The sequence below is a fragment of the Mixophyes fleayi genome, chromosome 1, assembly GCF_038048845.1.
Source record: "Mixophyes fleayi isolate aMixFle1 chromosome 1, aMixFle1.hap1, whole genome shotgun sequence".
NCBI lineage: Eukaryota > Metazoa > Chordata > Amphibia > Anura > Limnodynastidae > Mixophyes > Mixophyes fleayi.
Window position 1 is genome coordinate 149,553,945 of NC_134402.1, and position 22,569 is coordinate 149,576,513.

The 22,569-nt window shown below is 39.0% G+C and overlaps 1 protein-coding gene and 1 long non-coding RNA gene across 2 annotated transcripts in view; one reads left to right on the top strand and one right to left on the bottom strand.

Moving 5' to 3' along the window:
* Window positions 1-22,569, top strand: part of HPGDS (hematopoietic prostaglandin D synthase) — a 49,398-nt gene that overhangs the window by 18,934 nt on the left and 7,895 nt on the right. The window contains exons 3-5 of the mRNA XM_075201661.1: window positions 5,262-5,354; window positions 11,588-11,688; window positions 18,285-18,377. Of these exons, the coding sequence (XP_075057762.1) occupies window positions 5,262-5,354; window positions 11,588-11,688; window positions 18,285-18,377 (287 nt within the window). The remainder of the gene's footprint in view (window positions 1-5,261; window positions 5,355-11,587; window positions 11,689-18,284; window positions 18,378-22,569) is intronic.
* On the bottom strand, window positions 15,503-16,027 carry LOC142143652 (uncharacterized). Its single transcript, XR_012689561.1, has 2 exons — window positions 15,925-16,027; window positions 15,503-15,799 (listed from the first exon to the last, which is right to left on the bottom strand). It is a non-coding gene; the product is annotated as an uncharacterized LOC142143652 (long non-coding RNA).

Sequence of the window (22,569 nt, forward strand, 5' to 3'; positions counted from 1 at the left end):
GCTTCAGTCTCACCGGTCTAATTGCATTAAATGATGTGATTGGCCTGGAGATATCCAGCATAATGAAGGAATGCTTTTCCCTGAAATGAATGCATCCTGTCTCATATGTCCTATAATGCATGATATGAAAAGGCCTGGGTAATGGTCTCTTCAATCTAGGATTATGATAATGTTCCAGCATGCAGGGAAGCTTCATCACACGTTTTGAAAGAGAGTGGTGCCATTGTAGAGTCTCTGGTGCAAAGCCAAACTTTATTATCAAGTGCTAACATTCATTTTCAGTTCATGTTCATATTACATTTCAATACTGCAGCTGCTCTTGAGCCATGTTTACTAACTTAGTAAGGTACCAAATTTGAATAAACTATTTGGAATGCTAATAAGCTAACCATGTTTAGAAGTCTGATAGTTGATATGCCTATTAAAGCTACACTGTTACACTACAATAGCTGGAGCCCCAGGAAAAGCAACTGCAAATTATTAAGTCTGGGGGAGTTGTGCGCAGGAGGACTAGACACAAGCAGCAATCAAGAGATTGCAGGTTGTAATTAGTCCTCCTGTTCACAGACTCCCTCAGCCACCATTAGAAAATGGGGAGTGGAATTGATCAACTGGTACTACAGAGCTAGAGGAGCTCCAGGAAAAAAATGGCTAAATGGAATAGAGGGGAGGAGGTTAGTACAATGTAACATGAAGATTGTAGTGCAGCTTTAATGCTTATCAGTGTGTTCTTTGGAAACTGCCAAGAAAATGTAATCTGCCTTCTGTGTATCACACAAGCAGGATGATACAAAATTAAACTATAACTCTAATTTATATTATTATATTAAACATGTCAACTCTCTTACTGTCCAAGCCTGACAGAGGTTTGGAGTTTTGCCACAGAGAATACATACTATGATGACTATTCTTTTTTGCACTTTGTATTTTGATTCTGGTTTTTTTTTTTGTTATTTTTTTTATTTATGCTGCTTGCTTCACATAATACACACAGCTTGAATGTCTGGGAAAATGCTCTGTGGGAGATGTGTTGCTCATAGGCTCGTCAGAATGTATTTTACAAAGCGGAAAACACCTCAAGACATAACACTTGCATGCCTGCAAAATAAAAGTAATATAATTGGATCATAAGAAAAGTTAATACTGAGGAAAACCTTAAGCAAATAGTTAATGTGCGTGTGCGTGTGTGTGTGTGTGTGTGTGTGTGTGTGTGTGTGTGTGTGTGTGTGTGTGTGTGTGTGTATGTGTATGTCCCATTATATAAATTTGGTCTAGAATGAATGATTAAATTTGTATAGATTTTGTTTGTGTTTAGTTACTTTTCAGGGTCTTTAGGTATCTACATATAGTTCAGTTCTAAAAGAATGGATGCAATTAATATATAAGTATAAAGAATTGGCATTTATTTTGGGAACAAATGCAGTAATACAAAATTTTATAAACAAAAAGGCAAGTGGCTATGAATGCCATGCCTGCAAACTTACAGGGTGTTGAAACGAGGTGACCTGTTGAAACTGATAAATACAGAACACACTTAACCCATAGTTGCCTACTCTCCCATTATGTCCGGGAGACTCCCGAATTTCTGGGAGTCCTCCCGGTAGAGCAGGGCAACCTCCCGGGTTACTAGCCAGTTCATTAATTTAAATTGTTGGGGTAGGGCTTAGTGCCACATGACTCATATCGCTTGTCCACGCTCCCAAAAATCACCAGCAAGATCTCCCCTCCCGGAAGGTTGGCATGTATGACTTAACCTCAAACATAATCAATCAATTGTCAAAGTGGGGGTGTATACGATGGTATGCCATACCTCCACCTCTATACTGCCTTTATTGTTAAACTGTCAAATTTCATTCACTTATATTCCCATTACATTTTTCATTCTGCCACTTCTAAATTTCTATACCACCACTTCTAGATATTCACTTCTACCACTGACTAAATTATGGTTTCGGTGGTGATACACAGGCAGATTTAACCCCTGCATTCAAGAAATTATCAGCCAGATTGAAAAGATCCAATTACCTGGGGCTTAAACAGAGGCTGGCTCCTATGAAGCATAACTAGTTTGGTTGGATGATGACATGGTCAGGTCATGGCCGTTAAATGACTGCCAGTTTTTTACAGAAATTGCATCTGAAGTAAGATTGCATAATTGTGTACCCAGCTTTAGAGTTCAAGGAGCAGGGTCCACCAACAGCACGAGTAGTGAGGTGAGGCTCCTGTCACATTGATGCTGGAAGGTTGTGGTATCAAACACACCTTATACGAACAAAGTTTATAAATGTACTGTTTATATTGCATTTGAGGTAGTATTGACTAGCTTCATTGTTTATTCTTTTCACATTCAGTGTATACTTGGTACAAGCTTGTATAAGTTTATAGCTTAAAGAATTTTTTTACACTTTATCAGTTAATATTTTCTATAACCTATATGTATAGTATATATTAAATGTCATTCTTACAGGCTCTGCTACCCTGCTATAATAAATACCTAGTCAAGATATCCAACTGCTAACTTGAAAGCTTGTGAGCTTTCATGATAGGGTAAAATTTTCTGTTTTACATGTTATAAATAATTATGCTTCTGCCATATCATGCTTCCGAAAAGACCAGGGTGTAAATATTTCAAGCTGAGAGTTTTCCGGCGGGTTTGATAAACCAATCACATTCTAGCTATCATTTATTTAGTACATTCTACAAAATGACAGCTAGAATCTAATTGGTTGCTATAGGCAACATCTCCACTTTTCAAACCCACCGGAAAACTCTCAGCTTGATAAATTTACCCCCATGTGACTGGAAGGAACTTCTCTCTGTAAACCTTGGTGGTATGGGTATATTACTTGGCTGCCCCACAGTGCTTCAATGTTATTTGTCATATATACATATATTTTTTTTTTGCATAATCTGATAGCCTAATGCCATGGTTTTATTATTATCCTTTGTAGTAATGTCAACATATTACACATTCTTTACAGAGAATGTTTTTATTCATGGACCTCAGTCCCTGCTGACAATCTAAAATCTCTGGCACACAAACATGAAGGTGCTGCTGAAGAGTGTAAGTCAAGAAGAGTAGGGAATATATAGATAGATAGATATAGAGAGAAAAGAGCAGTCTTATATCTAGAACTATAATAAGGAGATAAAGCTCAAGCAAAGGGAGAAATCTGGGGTCAGGGGACAGGCTTTACTGACATAATTCTGGTCCTAATTTAAAAGGCAAAATTAAAGTCTTTAGACTTTAGGACTTTAGAACTGGTTTTTAGAGCCGAAGTTCACTTGCTTGCCTGGCCACCCTTAGGTTCAGAAATCAATCGGGCAAGGATGAGAACGAAAGATACAACGCTATCTTTACTTTTCTTAAAGTAAAAACAACAGAATATAAAAGTGAACACTTTAAACAATAGATCAGCGGATCACCAGTGTCAATAGGAGTCCCAGCAAGGTTCCCCAACCACCATGCAAAGGTTTCTCAGGCAAAAGAGTCTGTCAACTGAAGATCCAGGGAGTCTTGGTATCTTGCTGTTCCCTGCCAACTCTCTATCAGTGTGGTGGGACTGTGGGTATTATTCTTCTCCTGTTGGTGCCCCAATTTATCTAGAACCAGGTGACTTTCTCCCGATGGAGTGAGATGATGGAGCAACATCCTGCTTTTCCAGGTACAGGACAAAAATGATCATCAGGTCTGCTGGAAGAGAAAGAAACTCAACACCATTCAGCCCCACAACTTCCAGGAATCAATCCTAAGAATGAATGCCCCCTTCCTCCCTTGAGTGGCTCCTTATATCCATAGTGAAATTCTTACAGTATTTCCCCCTCCTCGACCAAATTTTGGAGAATATTCAGTCCTTCCTGAAATTAATCTTTTCCACGCTTTTGTTGCGTGTCAGGACTTCCAGCTGTCCCTCACGTCCTGTCTCTTCCTTCTTACTCCCCCATGTGTCCACATTAAGTTCTCCTTCTGTCTCGAGGGTGCAATTTAAGAACTGGTCCTGGGGTAACAGTCCATGTAATCCCTGCGGATGTACAGGCAGGTGGGAGATGTTATCTTTGCAGTGTGGTCCGATCCCATCACACCCTTATATTAGGGCCATGTTCTACATTGCAACCCTGTCATCATCTCGATTACAAGAGCCCAATGTGAATCCCCCTTCCCTTCCCTCTCTCTGGGATAAGCAGAAGTCCTGACTAGACAGTGGCATTGAAAAAAGGCAAAAAGAGGCTCAGCTGTTCTTCAGAACCAGGTCCTGTTAACCACTTGTAGGAAACTGTTTATGCAGTGCATCAAATTATATAAAATTTAAATTGATTTATGTGCACTGACTTTGTGCCACATGCAAACAGTTTTCATGGAAAATGGAAGAAACAGTGACAAATGACAGTAACAGTTGATGCTATATGCGGACACCTGCACACAGATCTAACTGCAGGAGTAGGTAGCAAGTCAAAGATCAGAGATACAAGGACACAATGTTTAACTAAAAATTGGCAGGAAACGCAGATCAATATACAAGAGGTCAACACCACTTCCAGAGTTATCTAAAGTCTGGTTGCATTATTATTTTCATAGAACATATACATAAATTACTTTTACCATAGACACAAAACCATATAAGTTGCACTTTCTGCTTGTAGAACAACATTTAATTAAGAGATATATCAAACTATCACAAGCCCAAATGAAGTTTGTGTATACAGTAGAATGAAGAAAAAAGACCTGTATATATGCTAATGGCTATCTAGATTACAGGTGTTAATGATACACTATATCAGAATTATAGTCTCAACCATAGTAGACAGATATACAAACTCTCCAATATCAATACAAACATCTTACCAACAGATGGCTTTCAGAATATCACATCAAACCAGTGTAGGATAATACAATAGTGGAGAATCAAGCTGAAAGTTTCCGTTGGGTTTGAAAAGTGGAGATGTTGCCTATACCAACCAATTAGATTCTAGTTATCATTTGCCTTTAGCAACCAATTAGATTCTAGTTATCATTTATTTAGTACATTCTACAAAATTACAGCTGGAATCTGATTAGTTGCTATAGGCAACATCTCTACTTTTCAAATTCAATGGAAACTCTCATCTTCATACATTCATCCCCTAGATCTCTGAATGGAAGATAAAGGTATTTGTCATGTTTTCAGTCAAGCATTTACTATTCTGATGTGTGATGTTGCTTTATAGTGTGAAGAGGTACAAAAAAATGATGCTAAAAATAATCATTCTGTTTTTCCCCACAGCATATCCATTTGGAAAACTCCCAGTTTTAGAGATTGATGGGACCGTTTACAATCAGACCCTGGCTATAGGCAGATACTTGGCCAAAAAAGCAGGTAATGTTGGTAACACATATTTATTTACTTGGTTTGCAGTGGAATGAAACCCAAAATGCAGAACAATGGTAAAATCCATATAACCCCCTTTCATTGAGTTGGTGACAGATGGTGCAAATTGAAACTGTTGTACCTTGTATCTGATGGTCAGCCTGAAGCTGGCATTTGATCGTGATGCTTTCTCCACCATTTGTAGAATCCTATGCTGCAATCTTCGATCAAGTTTTCTATTCCTAGGGAGGTTGGCTACAGTGCCATGGGCCTTAAACGTCCTAATTAGCTGTTGTTAATTTCACCTTATGTTCAGAGGAAATTGTGAATTATCTGAAAAAAAAGACAGGGGTGCCAATATTTGTGGCCACGACTGTATGAATATATGAATAAGGAGTGCACATATTTTCAGGCACATTTTCATTTATAATTTACCTACATTTTATTCACTGTACATTCAGTTGCTGCTTGAAATTTAACCTTGGAATGATGAAGGACAGATACAGTAATTGAGTGAGAAGAAGCACAGTCAAGGAAGTGGAAAAGCGATTGAGTGTCACAGATATTTCTGCACTAACATCTTTACTTATGCATTAAAATAAACTGATGGGAAATATTTTCCTAATGGAGAGCCAAGGACCTGGAAGACTTGACATTCTTGTCACTAAACAAGATGATGAAATATTTAGATCGATGAGCGGTCACAAATATGACACTTACTTTGCCGTGGATGTTTACTAGCACATACACTAAATATTTGTGAATATAAAAATATTTGTTGCAATTTTTGTTCTTTTACTGGGTTGTCAGAACAGGTTTCTTAGGAAATGATTGAATACATTTAGCTTACTTTTTTAAACATTTAATTATTTTATGTGGGCTAGATAGATAAACTTCTATGTTACCTTTAACATTTTATTGTCTGTGCTATCCCAGTGGCTACAGTGTATTTATTATAAACTATTGGTATTGTCATGTAATGTACTTTATCTCTTATTATTCCTAGTAACTGCTTATATGCTTTAACTATAAAGCATCATTTGCATGAGTCTTGCACGCTACATAATTTGTATGTTGTCACATGGAAATTTTCCTACAGTGACATTAAAAAGAAAACAGTGTACAGGTGTAGCTGCTAGATAAAAAGTGGGGATAATGCTAGCCACATTATATAGCATTACAGAGAAAAAAAGAAAACAGATCAGTGTTTTAAATATACAATGATAAAATATTATTATTATTATCATTTATTTGTTAGGCGCCACAAGGTATCCGCAGCACCGCACACAGTACTAACAGTAGACTATACAGGGTGAAACCATATAGAACATTGAACAAAAAGTACCAATACTTCAGAAACTCCGGCTAGTCATATGCAGTAAAAACGGAGCGGAAGAACAGGTATGGAGACAGGAGGGCAGGGGGCCCTGCTCATACGAGCTTACATCCTAAGGGAGGGTAAACAGACCAGGCACAAGAGGGGCCAGTTGAAGCAAGAGGAGAGAAGGGAGGACGAGCAAAGGGAGGAGATGGGGGTTAAGTAGATGGTTGTTGGGCTTTGAGGAAGAGGTGAGTTTTGAGTGCACGTTGAAGGAGCACAGAGTAGGAGAGAGACAGATGGAACGAGGGAGGTCGTTCCAGAGAAGGGGGGCTGCATGGGAAAAGTCTTGGATTGTGGAGTGGGAAGAGGTGATAAGGGTGGAGGACAGGCGGCGTTCGTTGGCCGAGCGCAGGGAGCGGGCAGGAGTGTGAATGGAGAGGAGGTTAGAAATATAAGGGGCAGTAGAGTTGAGGAGAGAGCCTTGTAAGTGGTGGTGAGGAGTTTGAAAAGGATTCTGTAGGGGAAGGGGAACCAGTGTAAGGCAAGGCAGAGAGGGGAGGCAGAAGAGGAGCGGCGTGAGAGGAAGATGAGTCTTGCGGCCGCATTGAGTATAGAGCGGAGGGGGGAAAGATGGGAGTGGGGGAGGCCAGTGAGGAGGAGGTTACAATAATCAAGGCGGGAGATGATGAGTGCGTGGATGCTAGTTTTGGTGGCATCCTGAGAGAGAAAAGGACGGATGCGGGCGATGTTGCGTAGTTGGAAGCGACAGGCTTGGGCAAGGGAATGAATGTGGGGGGAAAAGAGAGAGAGGAGTCGAGGGTGACACCCAGGCAGCTAAGTTGGGTGACAAAGTAGAACTATACGTCAGGCTAAAGAAAATTACACAATTTATTAATGAAAATAAATAAAACCAATACTATTACAAAATAGCTGATTTATATATAATATAGTAATATCATATGATCATATTTATAAATTTATATAAACATCACTTCATATATAAAAATCTTCAATATAGTGTGCTAATCAAAAGGCTATAAAAATCTATATATCAAGTCCACTGGAAACAATTGCCATTTCAGGTAATAGGCCACCACTTCAGTCTACCACTTGTAGAACTGCTTGTGATTAGGAGTGGAGTCTTATGTTGTAGGGGACACATTTTAGTTAGAATCAAGTCTTGCCCACTGTTCTGTCCTCACTATAAACTTTTCTTTGGTCTGAATATAATCAGACAGACAGCATAACCACTCCTACTTCAATAATCCAGTTTAGATGTGAAGATCTGAAGAATTATGTTTATTTTAGTAGTAAGGAACATGTAAATTTGAGTGGTAAAACTGTAATAAACAAAATGCAGAAAAATAGAATATGACAAAATACGATGCATTGCAAACATGAAAACATAAAAGCATACTTGACAGAAAATGTCCTGCATCTCAGACTTAACATGTAAGATCTAAAATGGAGCCCTCCTATCATTTACCCAAGGTACATTGAGAACTTACTACGGAGGCCTGAATGGTTCAGTTAAGCTGATACTAGGCTGGCCACTAGATGGATTTTACAGAGATAATATATGCATGTTTAAAACAACAATGCTGAAGGCATAATACCCACCACTAGAAGTCCTTATGCATGGAAAGGTAACTCAGTCCAATCTGGTGATAGGGCTGATTTTTAATTGCCACTTGTTGTGGTACTAGGTGATTTTCTATTTCTATAAGTTAATATCAAAATATTGCAGGCACAGCTGTTACGCCGACACTGGCCTGGAGCTGTAAGAGTTAACTTAGCCCTTCACTAGGCCAGTCTCATGGAATATGCGTATGCATGACCAGGCTTTCGCTTTCAGTTCCACTTAGTGAACAACAAAAAGTTAAAAATATTAGCAACTAAATAAAAGATTTAAAAAATATTACCCATTGGTGAAAAATGCTTTATTCTAAGAATAAAGCATTTTTTCATTCATTCTCTTATGCCATCCTGAGAAGGAATGTAGAGCTACTTGTAGATAGGGAGATAAGGCTTTTTGCTGTATTAAAAATAGAGCTGTAAATCTCCAATCTCTCCACAGCAGTCCTCAGTAATACCCCTTCCACACTGTCAGCCCAGCAATATCCCGGTTATAAGAACCCGGGATATTGCCGGGTGACAGAGCCTCCCATCCCTGCAAATTCCCGGGTCGATCGGGTTCACACAGAACCTAGGCAAACTCGGGTCTTCAAAAAAAAAAAAAAAAGAGTAAAAAAAGAAAATTAATTATAAAATGTCCCTTACCATTAGTATTTTCTCCATGCTGACTGTCCGACAGGTACATGAAAAAATTGCGTCATTCCTAACGGCCAGGCTGAAAGTTGTGCTTTTAAAGCTGCAATAGACGGTGAGATTGAAAAACCCGGGTCTCGCCATTCACACTGGAGGCTACCTGGGTCAGAATAACCCTCCAAAAGACCTGGAACTAATTCTCCGGTCATCCATCCAGGAATTAGACCTGATCCCATTCACACTGAGCCTAAACCCAGGTTGTGGAGCTTGCCCCGGCAAAAACTTGGGTTTTTGAGACGGTATTAATGGGGTATAATCTGTACAAACATCCACAGCTGTGTTCACCTGCTACGAAGCGTCTCTCTATTCACCAACTTCCACTGTCACTGTTATGGATGTGGTCCCAATCAGTGCACACTCTCATTTGTTCAATACAGCCAGCCCAATAAAGTTTGAAATTTTTGTTGCTAACAAAGTAGTTTCATCAGAAGTATAAAGTAGACACATTTATTGTGAACCTTCCTTTTCAACAAGATCACATAATATTTACTCACAAGTGGCTTAATTAATAAACACAATGGTATATTGTGTATAAAAAAACAATAAAAATAATTATACATTATAATAAACAAATGGTGATAAAGGAGATCTGATGTGCTCCAAAAAGAGGAAGGGGAAAAAAACAACACATTCAAGATTGGCAAATCTACAGTTTAATTGAGGGTACTTCAGTAAAAAGCCCCAAACTGAAAAATTCAGAGGCCCTCTTATACATAATTGTTTGAAATGGTCACCCTCTCTTTTTATTTTAACAGTAAATGCTATTCCAGTTGCCTTGAGATCATACTTGCCAACTTCTTTTTACTCCCCTCTGGGAGATCCCAGAGGGTAGGTGAAGTGCAAGAACTGAATGGGCAGGCCATCGCGTCAGTTTGGCCCTGTCCCGCTACACAGTGCAGCAATCGTGTCATTTTGCCAAAAGAGATGGAGCCAAAATTACGTGTTTCATGATGAATCATCATGGAGGCCCACCTTTTTGAAAGTGGTATGGATGTGGCAGAATCGACTGCTCTCCTGGGAGTCCAGGAGACCTACCCGAATTACGGGAGTCTCTTGGAGATTCTGGGAGAGTGGGTAAGTATGCTTAAGAGACATAAATTGACTTTGAGGCATTTGATTATAATAAACTAGAACTACTGGGAGAACTCGCTTTAGCCAAAGCTCCCTTTTTATAAATCAGGGAGGTAAATTCTAAAAATGAATTGTAGTCCAAACTTTGCTACAAAAAATTACTTCTCTCATGAACGACTACATTTTAATCTTCTAAATTGCCTATGTTGGTCTTTAATATAAATAGTTATTTGTATTAACCGGTTTTTACAAAGTCTTGGAGCTTATTGATCCCCTTATGGAGGTGATAGGGTGACGTCCAGGTAATTATTAATATGTGGATGTGGTTCATAGGTTATGGTTAGATTATATGTGTTGGAGTTTAAATGAGTGACAAAATCCACAACAGTTCCTTGTACCTAGAATGGTGACAGTTTACAAATGATTTTATATACATTTTGTTTTCTATCTGTCTATTGATTAGCAGACTTAATAATTAATAAATGTTTGTGAAATTGACACATGCATTTAAAATTATTATATATTAAATGATGCTTATGTGAATTTACAAATATTATAGTCATGTGACATTACTATATTACAGTTAATTCAACTATTTTTAGTTGTATCATTTTTAATTATTTATATTTGAATTTAAATAGGTAATTGTGGAGTTTTCATCCTCCTGATTTATATTTTATCGTTCTATCATTTTACATCATCTTTTCTACATTGTAGACTGTTACTTTAAATATAGATGGTCTCTGAACCCTACATACCTTGCCAAATAAAGCTAAAGGGTAAAGTCAATAAAGCTTTTAGCCTGGAAAAGTAAACTATTACACACAGGCAAAGTCCAAATGGGGAATTTGGAAATATACTGTATGTAACAAAATATGTGAAAAGGAAGCCAGATTATCAAAATTTGAAGCTGAAAAATAGATTGCTGGTGAAGGCATGTCTAATCCTGAAACATTTTAGAAGTACATACAGATGTAGCAAGCATTAAAGGAACATCGAGTGAATTTAATGATTTTTGGGACCACTGGAGTGTAAATTATATAGTAAAAATAAATAAATAATGCACTGACAAAAATGAGATAGAAGTGTATTATTCTTTGCTATTATTACTATTATTATTTTATTAAAAAAGTGCTGACAAATTGCAAAGGGCTATACATTGAGGGGATCTTAATACAAACAAATGAACGACATGAATGAATGACATGAAACCAAAAGTAGAGATGGTCCTGCCCAAAAGAACTTGCAAGCTAAGAGGTGTGGGGGACAATTGATGCCTAAGATAGCAGAATAAAAATTGTAACAACTGAAATAAGACTCTCAGAAATGTTCTCATTACCTAATGTATTATAAAATAAAATAATCTTTTCTTGTACGGAAGTCCAATGGGAAATATGTAATCCGGTAGGTAATAAAATAAAAAGTGGGAAATAAAACAAAGTCAGTAAGTCTGTTGTATCTGGGATTTATCCAGCCACCTGTAACTCTTATAACAACAATATTCACTATCTTAATTCCCTAGGTTTAACAGGAAAGTCTGATTTGGATGACCTTCGAATTGATGCCATATTAGACACCATTGATGACTTTGTGTCAGTTTTTCCCTGGACTGGTGATGAAAAAGTATATATATATTTTTTTTTTATCTACATTTGTATAATGTTTTATTGTTTTTTTTTTTTTTATCAATTTGCCATTTCATATTACAATCTGCTCCCTAATAAGAACTTTTTTATTTGCATTGTATTCCCAATGTGAAATTCCTTATTATCTTTAGCATGTATATTTGACATTTTCTTTCTTTTTATAACAATGCATACAAAGCAATACAAGAAGTAAATAAAGCTGCTTAGATGCAATACACAACAAAACTAACATAAAGAAGATTGTCCTCCTATATTCTAGTTAAGTACAAGACACCACAACCCAATGCAATGTGAATTAAATATATTTTATTTTCATTTGCATTGTATATGAACAAAAAGCTGGCCCTGCAGGGCTTATAAACATGTATTTTTTCATTGTTCATTTAATTACAATGGTTGGACATATGGACTGTTGCCATATGCAGCACTTCATTTAAATTAAGGAGTTGTGGTTATGCATAATAGTAGTTGTTTCTACATGGTTTTTTTTTCTAATGCATAAAACTTTAAATACATAAAATTGACTTTTTGAATGTTGATTTTCAATAATTGCAAAAATAGTTTGATTATTTTTCCTCTATCACAATTAAAAACAAATTCAAGATATTTACAATTTCTAGCAAAACTATACAATGTGCTATAAAGTCATCCTAACATTAAATGAATATCCCTTCAATCACATATTTCAAAATATATTGTAAGTGACAACACAAATATACATGCACCCTATATTTTAGAACCCACAGCATGAGTAAATAACTTCAGCTCTACACCTGGCACTTCAGAACTTACACAGCAAGTGTGAGCATATAGTGAAAAATGTGTGCCACACATTCACACAGCTACACATTCAGATCAGCCATAAGAAACCTGATGAAATCCGATGGATTGCTCACACTATTAAACAATGTAAATTAGATTGTGTTTGCTTGCTTTCGAGATGGGCAATAATACTGTGAAATTGTGCACAAATAGAGGCCGTTTTCCAAAGTGAAGTATGGGCATATTATTTTTAAGTAATTCTGCACTGTATTTGCAATTCACAAAATTTTAAGTCTATAGCAGACTTGGCCAACCTGTGGCTCTCCAGGTGTTGTAAAACTACAAGTCCCAGCATGCTTTGCCAGTAGATAGGCCACGATAGCTGGCAAGGTATGCTGGGATTTGTAGATTTAAAACACCTGGAGAACCACAAGTTGACCAGGCCTGGTCTATAGAACTTTATAACTGGCCTATGCATTCTGTTCTGTTGTGGGGTTGGGGTATGTGTAATAGGGGAATTCTGGGAGGCAAATTTTAAATTAAATGCAAATTCCACAGAACAGTTTTGAGCCTGACTTAAATTCGTGAAGTGTGGTTTGCTAGTGAACGGATAAGCTGCTTTCACATGAATTCAAGCAAAGTTCATTCTATAAAGGCTTCCACTGTGAGCAATTCCTCTTCCTATTGAGTGTCCCTCCCACCAATACCAATGAGGTAGAGTTCCAAATTGCATTCAATGGTTTGACTACAGGGTATGCAAATGAGCTTGCCCCCAATACATCTTTTTATGGATACAGCCAGTGTCGGACTGGGGCATGAAGGGCCCACCGGGGGAATGCAGTGATAGGGGCCCACTACATTGGGGTGTGGCCAACTGTAAGAGTGGGTGTGGCCAGTCAAGGGGGTGTGGTCAGCCCATGGAGGGCAACTTATAGCACTATAGTGTGGTCCTTAAAGAACAAAGTGGACAAAAAACTATAGATAAAATATGTATCAATCAATATAAAATATTCTGGAAAGCATTATTATTCGTTGTGTGTCTGTCAATGTGGAGGGAGCTGAGTAACGCTGAATTAGTAATACTAAAGGAGTATTTTTGGGAAGGGAGGGAATTTAGTAAGACAGGTATAAAAAAGAGTTTAATTTGCTACAGGGTGTTGAAAGCTACAACATATTATATATATATATATATATATATATATATATATATATATATATATATATATATATATATATATTATAATCTATATATATGTATATGGTAAATAAGTCTTTATTTTTACTTGTGATCCATCTTATAAGGCTTTAGTGTGTTTAAGCTACATAAGTAAAAATTGCTGTTAAACAAAAAGCTTTCATTCCCTACATTTTTCGTAGATTTTTTTATTTTATGCTGCAGTATTATTTTGAAGGACAAGTTTCATTATAAGTGACAGGGAAATGAGGCCTATAAACTTTGTCCAGCTTGTACCATTCTCTCATAACAACAGACTCTGTTATAGCTGTATTGATGAAAGAGACATTAGAGAGAGAAATTAAGTTAATTAAAGTGTGTCAGGATAAATGGGATTGCTGTATTTACTACACTGAAACTTGCCATCTACATTCCAAAATGAAACAGTGAAAGGATTTTTTTTTAATGCTGACAAACACTGACTGATGTTCTTCATATGCAGCCAATGTGTGGAGGACCTGGCCGGGAGGCAAAGATTCTGGAATAGCATTTTAATTTTGTCATTTCCACAATGTTATATTAGCTTTTAAGTCAAGTTTTCTATTTAGAAGATTTGGCAACTGAAAGGAAACACAAACGGGTGTTTTCCCACAGTAACTTAGAAATAAGGGGCCTATTTGTTATGGAGAGCCCCATGTCCTCAATAAATCTGATTTTTTTCTTATTGCTTTGGTATCAGTTTTTGATATCAGCCTACAGAGGAAGCTTCAGCGCTATAATGTGTAAATTTGTTTCATACCTTAAATCTTTTATTTCAAGTAATCTTCTAGTTTGGTGATCATTATTATGAAGAAAACAGATGCAATTGATATAAGGGAACAGAGAACCTATTTTTAAAAGTCAGCTTTATTAGAGCAGCTGTGGAAAATGAATTTGCTATGGAACAGAAGGGAAAAGGACCTTCACTTGGCTCTGTGCTTATAATAGTATCTCCTGCTGCTTAAAAATGTGTGTGAGATAAAAAAAAAAAATAGCACTGGCAACCTGTGTGGCCGATGAGCTCTTTAATGACATCTATCACATCTGTAGAAGAATCTTGTAAAATATTTTTTTTCGTTTTCAAAAGGGTTTGCTATCTTAGAAAAGTGTATAATGGCAGTCCTACATGATGGCGCATTAAATAAATGTCATTTCCACGTTCATGTCTTGTTTCTTTGAGACATATAGCACTATAATCTGTATCACAGGATGATCGTAGTATATGCAGCAGAAAATAACACAAGCTGTCTTGTATTGTGTGCCTTCATAATAATTAGCTTTACATTATGCTGCATTACATAACATTAGAATGTAATTTATGGGCACTCACTTACCTGAAAGCTCCGGCATCCTGCTCCTCTGGACGGCCGTGATAACAGGAAGACAGCACACTCCTCCTCCCCTGCTGAAGTGTAAAACACACTACCGCGCAGGTGCAGAGAGCCCAGATACAGCTCTCTGCACCTGCGTGGTAGTGTGTTTGTTACACTGGAGTCGCAGACGTCTGGGACCGGCGGTGCAGAGCCGTAACTAGAGATTTTAGTGCCCTGGACGAGAAAGAGCAATGGCGCCCCCCCCCAACCCGATCTTGTTAGGTGTAGGTTGCCTTTCCCAGCCATGAAAAAAACTCTATATTGCGCCCTCGGAGGTCACACTGCTATCAAATTTACCATAGTCTCTCTCTCTCTGTGTGTGTGTGGGTATGTTAGGGAATTTAGACTGTAAGCTCCAATGGGGCGAGACAGATGTGAGTGAGTTCTCTGTACAGCGCTGCGGAATTAGTGGCCCTGTATAAATAAATGGTGATGATGATGAATTGTAGAACTCTTATTTTATTCAAGTGTATGAACAGAAAATACTTATATAGGTTACTTAAGTAATTCATTTCTTAGAACCCCTCATCTGTTTGGAGAAAGAGCAACACTTTGCAGACATGACACAGTAAATAAGTTTTAGTGACTGCTGCTGTACAGGATGTTTTGATGAAGAGACTGGCCATATCCTAGTTTGTAAGTGGGACAGACTGCTCCATTTCACATGGTCTTCCCATACTGACTGCAGAGGTCAGGTCACAGTGTCATGAATCTCCAGAATTACAGAGCTATATATCTGCCTAGAACAAAGTAAAGGTATTTAACAGTGACCTCTCTTCCACGCTTCATAAGTCAGACACTGGCATTCTCTGACTGCATTATAGCGTTATTGGTCTAATCAGAAACATGATAATGGATAGGTTACCTCTCACTGCTAATCTTGTCTGATGAAGAAGCTGGAAGATCCGAGTCCATGTAAGAAGTGAACTAACTAAGAAAAGTACAGACACACACAGAAAAGGAGGGGGGAGAGGAAAGAGGGAGAGGAGACATGGTGATAGATAAAGACAGACAGGCAGACACACGGTGAGGGAGGAGTGGAATCAGCAGAAAAGCAGGGGAAGGAGCCGTGCACAATGTAGAGGAGGAGCTGAGAGGTCAGGGGGCGCCTGTGTGATGAGTGGTCACATGCTGCTTCTGTACAGAAGCAGGCAGCATGCGGCCACATATATAGAGATACGAGGGCAATCCTGATTGTGAACGATCCTGCTGGTGTCTCCAGCAAGCTTTACAGCTGGGTATGTTTCACATAGTTGTGCACAGCAAAGAGCGGGCGGCCGTTGCGCCCCCTCGTTACGGCCCTGCGTCGGTGAGGTGCTCCCTGTAAGCTCCGCCCCAAAGTCGGAGGGGCGGGGCTTAATCACATCTGGGCCTACCGGTGTATAGCCCGGCTGGCCGGCAGGCCAGTCCGAGGCTGGATACAGCCAAATCTGCCGATTGCAGTGGGAAGAGTTCAGTATATAGGCACTAGGGATAGTAGTGAGTGAGGTAGTATGAATACAAGCTGCTTTGGATCATATAATAAACATAAATAACATTACACAGTTATAAATTAATTACTGGAACTGTGTGAAAATGTGGCACAAATGACGAACTTTATGTATGGTGGTTTGGTACAGTGCCTAGGGTGAGGGATCTAAAGGGCTGTGCAACCACTGAGCTTCCATTGCTAATAAATCCACAGAGCCTCCTTTCTATCGAATGGAGACTGTTACACTATTTTTTTAAACTTTATTAGGGGTTGAACATTGCAAAAAAAACAAAAAACTTTTGTATTATTATTGGTTTTTCATACATTGTGCCAAGCAGTGGTTATTAGAATAGGCCTTGATTTTATATACCAATCTTGAGGCTCTGCATTATACAAGGAATACACAGTTTATAGAATTATCTGACCTTCCTCAATCACCTCCCATTTCCATATGTGCAGACAAAGCTATTTAAACAGGAAACCAAGTGATTGTGTGTATGTGCAATTCAGCAGCAGCATAGTTGAGAGAAACAAGATTGAAATTACATTGAACACTACACCAGAAGAGTTATCTGAATATTATATGGGTCAGATCGGGTTGCATTTAATTATAAAGCTTTGAAATTATTTTTTTCTTACACGTAAGCTACACGCACAACCCATTAACCAATGCTCTTATCTTGTTGTAGCCCTATTCTTGTATGCATCAAATCTTTTTTTTGTTCTTGGTGTATGTAAGGACCTTACTTCCTAGTGTTGTCTTTGAAATCACCTAGGCACATTGTTGCAACCAAAACGCAGTTTACTCAAATGCAGTCATCAGACAGATGAGACTCTTTGCAGGTGCAGCATACACATGTGACGGAAATGCAGTTGCTAGTCACTAATCCACAAACACCCCAAAACAGTCAAACACAGGTTATATTCCTTTCAGTATTCCCACGCTGGTGGAGCTAACTGTAGGCGGACTAGGGGTTGTAGCCAGATTGTGATAGGTGGGACAAAGATAAGACAACTCCGAGGGTTCTCCCTCATGGTGGTTGGGGAGCGTTGGCTCCCTATGGGGAAGGTGCCTAAGACTCTAATCCAGGATTTATCTATAATTAAACACTCCACCTGGCAACATTTAAGAATAACTTGTGTAACATATAGAACAATTAACATAAATTAGCATGGCATAAATTGACATATTGTATATATAAGTATGTGCATATATATATATACACAGTGCATGCGGAAAGTATTTACAGCGCTTCACTTTTTCCACATTTTGTTATGTAACAGCCTTATTCCAACGTGGAATAAATTATTTTTTCCCTCAAAGTTCTACACACAATACCCCATAATAACAGCGCTAAAAAAAGTTTTTGGGAGATTTTTGCAAATGTATTAAAAATAAATAACTTAGAAATCACATGTACATAAGTATTCACAGCTTTTGCTCAATACTTTGTTGATGCACCTTTGGCAGCAGTTACAGCTTCAAGTCTTTTTGGGCAGTTTCGGCCATTCCTCTTTGCAGCACTTCTCAAGCTCCATCAGGTTGGAGGGGAAAAAAAGAATTTATTCCATTTTGGAATAAGGCTGAAACATAACAAAATGTGGAAAAAGTGCTGTGAATACTGTTTTTTGCTCTTAAAGTGAAATGATAGCAGGCAGTCAGTCATGTGAGGAATGTAGTGAACAGATATTTTATTTATTTTTTTTGAATATAAAACTTATAGTTTTCCTAAAAGTGATATTTCTTTTACTAGGCAGTGAAAGAGTACATGGATAAATCTGGCCAACCTGTCCTGGCTGGCTTGGAGAAGGCTTTGGGAGAGAAAAAGTGGTTTGCTGGTGACTATGTAAGTATACTATTAATTATATGTATTGGCTAGCAAAATGGGGTCTCTCTCTTTTTTTTTTTAATCTTATTTAGCATAATTTAGCCTGAACATACATTGCAAATGCCGATACATGTCATATTTTGCCTTAAATTGCTCTGCAGTTGCCCAGAAACAAATTATAGGCCAGAGAACACATTTGTATGCAATTCATCTTTGAACGCAAAGGACACTTACGACAGTCTATGATTTCATGGGTGGAACAGGGAAGGGAACTGGAGTTAGTATAGAAAGATTGGCCTCATGTACTTAAAAATACATGAGACTTATAACTGTCCCCAACCGCCCCACAGTGCAGTGCTCAGTCAGGATGTGTAATCAGGGCTGCCAATAGGAATTCAGGTTCCGGGTACAACAACTTCATGGGGCCCCCCTTATAATTGAGAATGTAAACATTTTTTTCTAGTGGGTGTGTTCAATTGGGGGCATGGCTATGCATCATTTGGCGTAGCTAGGCTACCCTCCTACAGAAAAAAACCCTGCATTGTTGTGTACACCATTGAACGGTCACCAAAAATTGGGATTCGCCCACTAGAATCACAACATTTCACAGACTATCCTGCTCTCTCCTACCTGTTCTTGTCACTTTCACCACCTGTAGCTGCAGGTTTCTTTAGTTGCGGCTTCTCTGGATCCTGGAATGTTGGGCCCACCCCCCGGGAAAAAAAGGCAAAAAGAAAAAACATTTTTTTTGTAAAAAATACAACAAAAAAACCCCCAAAAAACCATGGGCTGTGAGGGCCCGGGTAATTAGTAGCGCCTCCCCTCTCTCAACGACCCTGTGTCTAATCACCTCCTTTCTGAGCAGCAAGGAACGCACAGTAGAACTGCTAAACAGAACTATTGTAGAACTAGTAAAGGTAAGTGTAAAGTGTGGAGGGGGGGCATGCAATGAGACCTATGGTGGAAGGGGAGTCTGCAATGAGACCTATGGTGGAAGGGGAGTCTGCAATGAGACCTATGTTGGAGGGGGGCTGCAATGAGATCTATGTTGGAGGGGGGGCCTGCAATGAGACCTATGTTGGAGGGGGGTGCTGCAATGAGACCTATTGTGGAGGAGGGGGGCTGCCTGCAATGAGACCACGGCAGTGGAGGGGGACTGCAATGAAACTTACAGTGGAAGAAGGGGTCTACAATGGGACTTATGATGGAGGAGGAGGGCTGTGCCATGAAGGCCAGATAATGGGAATGGTCCTGACCTCTGCTAGAGTGACAGTCTACCCCCAGAGAGGTGCGGAGTCTAACGGAGGAGAGGTATTCATCAGGGATTCCCACAAGGGAATATGGTCTTGGCTGCTCTCAACCACAGGTCATGGTTCTCTAGGGGTGCAGAGCAGATAGTATGCGGAACCACCGAGCCACTGTAGGCAGAGGAGGCGTAGAGGTGAGGAGATGGATTGCAGGGAACTATGGCACTGAAATCCACACAGGTGTATATCTCTGGAACTGGACCGATGATGAGCGATGCTCTGCAGTGAAGCCACAGATCTAGACTGTGAGGTAAGCTGAACCAATAAGGCGATGAAGCGATGATCTGCAGGAAGCAATAGCACTGAGATCCACAGGTGTATAACTCTGGAACTGGACTGATGATGAGCGATGCTCTACAGTGAAGCCACAGTTCTAGACTGTGAGTTGAGATGAACCAATCAGGCGGTGAAGCAGTGTAGTGGTAAGCTGCACAGGTATAGCTGGAAGCAATGAGCTGCATAGGTATATCTGGAAGCGATGAGCTGCACTGGTAACGCTGTGTAGGGGTAAGCTGCACAGGTATAGCTGGAAGCGATGAGCTGCATAAGTATAGATGGAAGCGATGAGCTGCATAGGTATAGCTAGAAGCGATGAGCTGCATAGGTATAGCTGGAAGCGATGAGCTGCACTGGTAACGCTGTGTAGGGGTAAGCTGCACAGGTATAGCTGGAAGCGATGAGCTGCATCGGTAACACTGTGTAGGGGCAAGCTGCACAGGTATAGCTGGAAGCGATGAGCTGCATCGGTAACACTGTGTAGGGGCAAGCTGCACAGGTAACGCTGAGTAGTGGTGAGCAGTATTAACCACGATTACAGGAACCACGGAGTAGCTGAACAGGAGTCAGAGGAGATGCTTCCAATCATGTAGGGAGATCTGATGATCTGACACCCATTACACGGAGGAGGGTCCTTATAAAGGGAACTAGCTGCAGATGATCCAATCACCGTTGAGCAAAGGTTTGAAGGTTCCCAGGGTAGCATCTGCGCAGTACACTAGGCAAGATGGCGCCTGATGGAAGCGGAATGCCAATCTGACCAGCTGACAGTGGTAACCAAAGGAAACCAAAGAACACCATGAACCACATGGAACGAAACTGGTGCGATGCGTGATAGATAAAACACACAAAGATATTTCTGGAGCAAAATATGGGGAGGAAAAGAATGACCACTGCACGGGGTCTGCAACCCCCCTAAATTCAACAATATATAACAAGACAAAATGCAGTGGACTATCGATTCCCCCAAAAAACTGGAATTGCAATGTGATAGATTAAAACAAATTTATTTAAAACAATATTATATAGATATTTAAAACATTCCTCAACAGGCATGCAAAACCAAATAGGACCCAATTTGAAAAAAGTATCAGAAGTAGGTGCACCTATGTAGATTATACCAAATATTCAAGTCTGATAGTTAGTATTCCATTTGGGCCATACTTGTTAGAAGCTCATGTAGTTGATATCCATATATACAATATGGTTGATATTGCAAATATCCGGAATGGGGAGAGTCTCCAAACTGTTAGTGTCTCTATAAATTGTAACCATGTATATAGCTGGGAACGGGAGAGCTATCGGCTTCTCTTGCACAATAATGTGCTAACACCTGTACTCGGAGTAGCGGGCCGTTCAGAATGGTATAATGTTAGTAATCGGGATAATCCTCCTCAGTACATAAGGCATAAGTTCGTTTGATCATATATAGCCCGTCAGGGGGGTATTTGCTTACCCGAAGTAGAGGTCTCTGTTGGAACACCCGCTCTGTGATCTTCCGTCTCTCGTGTGTGTGCTCCGAGTGCCGGTTAAGATCTTCCTCCAAAATTGAGTGTTGTAACCTCAGTTCCCATCTGAGACAGTGAGCTGTAAGTTCCCGTGGGGCCGATAAACGGTCAAAGGATGTAGATGAATCAAGTCTCTGCTAGATTGCAATGGACTTATGGTTCCTGGAATATGAGACTTGCAGGCTAAAGACTCCCCATACAGTTCCGGTTAGTGAGTTCATGAGCTTCACAAAAGTAATCGCATGTACTTAGGAATGACTCCAAATGGTAAAAGACACCCGTCTAACGCGTTTCGTTGTATAGTACAACTTCCTCAGAGATGGTGTCTCATACATTATTCCAATCTTATATATGTGCCTAATGAATTCAGTAACAAGTTAAATCATATTCACCTGACCATGGTCAGGACTTCATCAATCACATTGCAAGAACCAGTTTGCTGCATAGGAGAAATGTCACTGACTTGCAGTGCAGAAGCCTATGCAGCTAAATACCAAGTGCTAAATCAATATGAGACTATTTAATAAATACTCAACAATGTCTAAAATCAATAACATGATGCTTTATGTCAAGACAGACCGTATATTACATATACATATATATTCTATACATGTCTACTTATATAACTTTATATGTCTCACATGTGCTGTAGCTAATCATGGTGTAAACCCCTCCGCCTTTCTCATTCTCAGTTCGGCTTCGCAAAGAGCCATTAACTCCTTTTAACCAGATATACGCTAGACAAGACTTGAAAAATATAAATACACTCTAGACCGTATGAAAAATCTTACTGTCCTTATTTGGACCCTAGTTTATTATGTCATAATGATGACAAGAGTAATTACCAAATTTGTTATTAAATGTAAGTATGAGGGATACAATTCCGAACACTGGAAGTTATTAGCTGTTACTTAGTTTCTAAGCAAAACTAATGATAAAAATTCCTCATTCATAGATCAAAGTCATTCCTTTAGGGCTTTGGTGGAATCTGTGCCCATAACATATAAATACGGAAGTAAACTATAAACAAAAAAAGGATTTTTGTATATATATATATATATATATATATATATATATATATATATATATATATTCCTATTTCTATTTGTTTTTATTTTT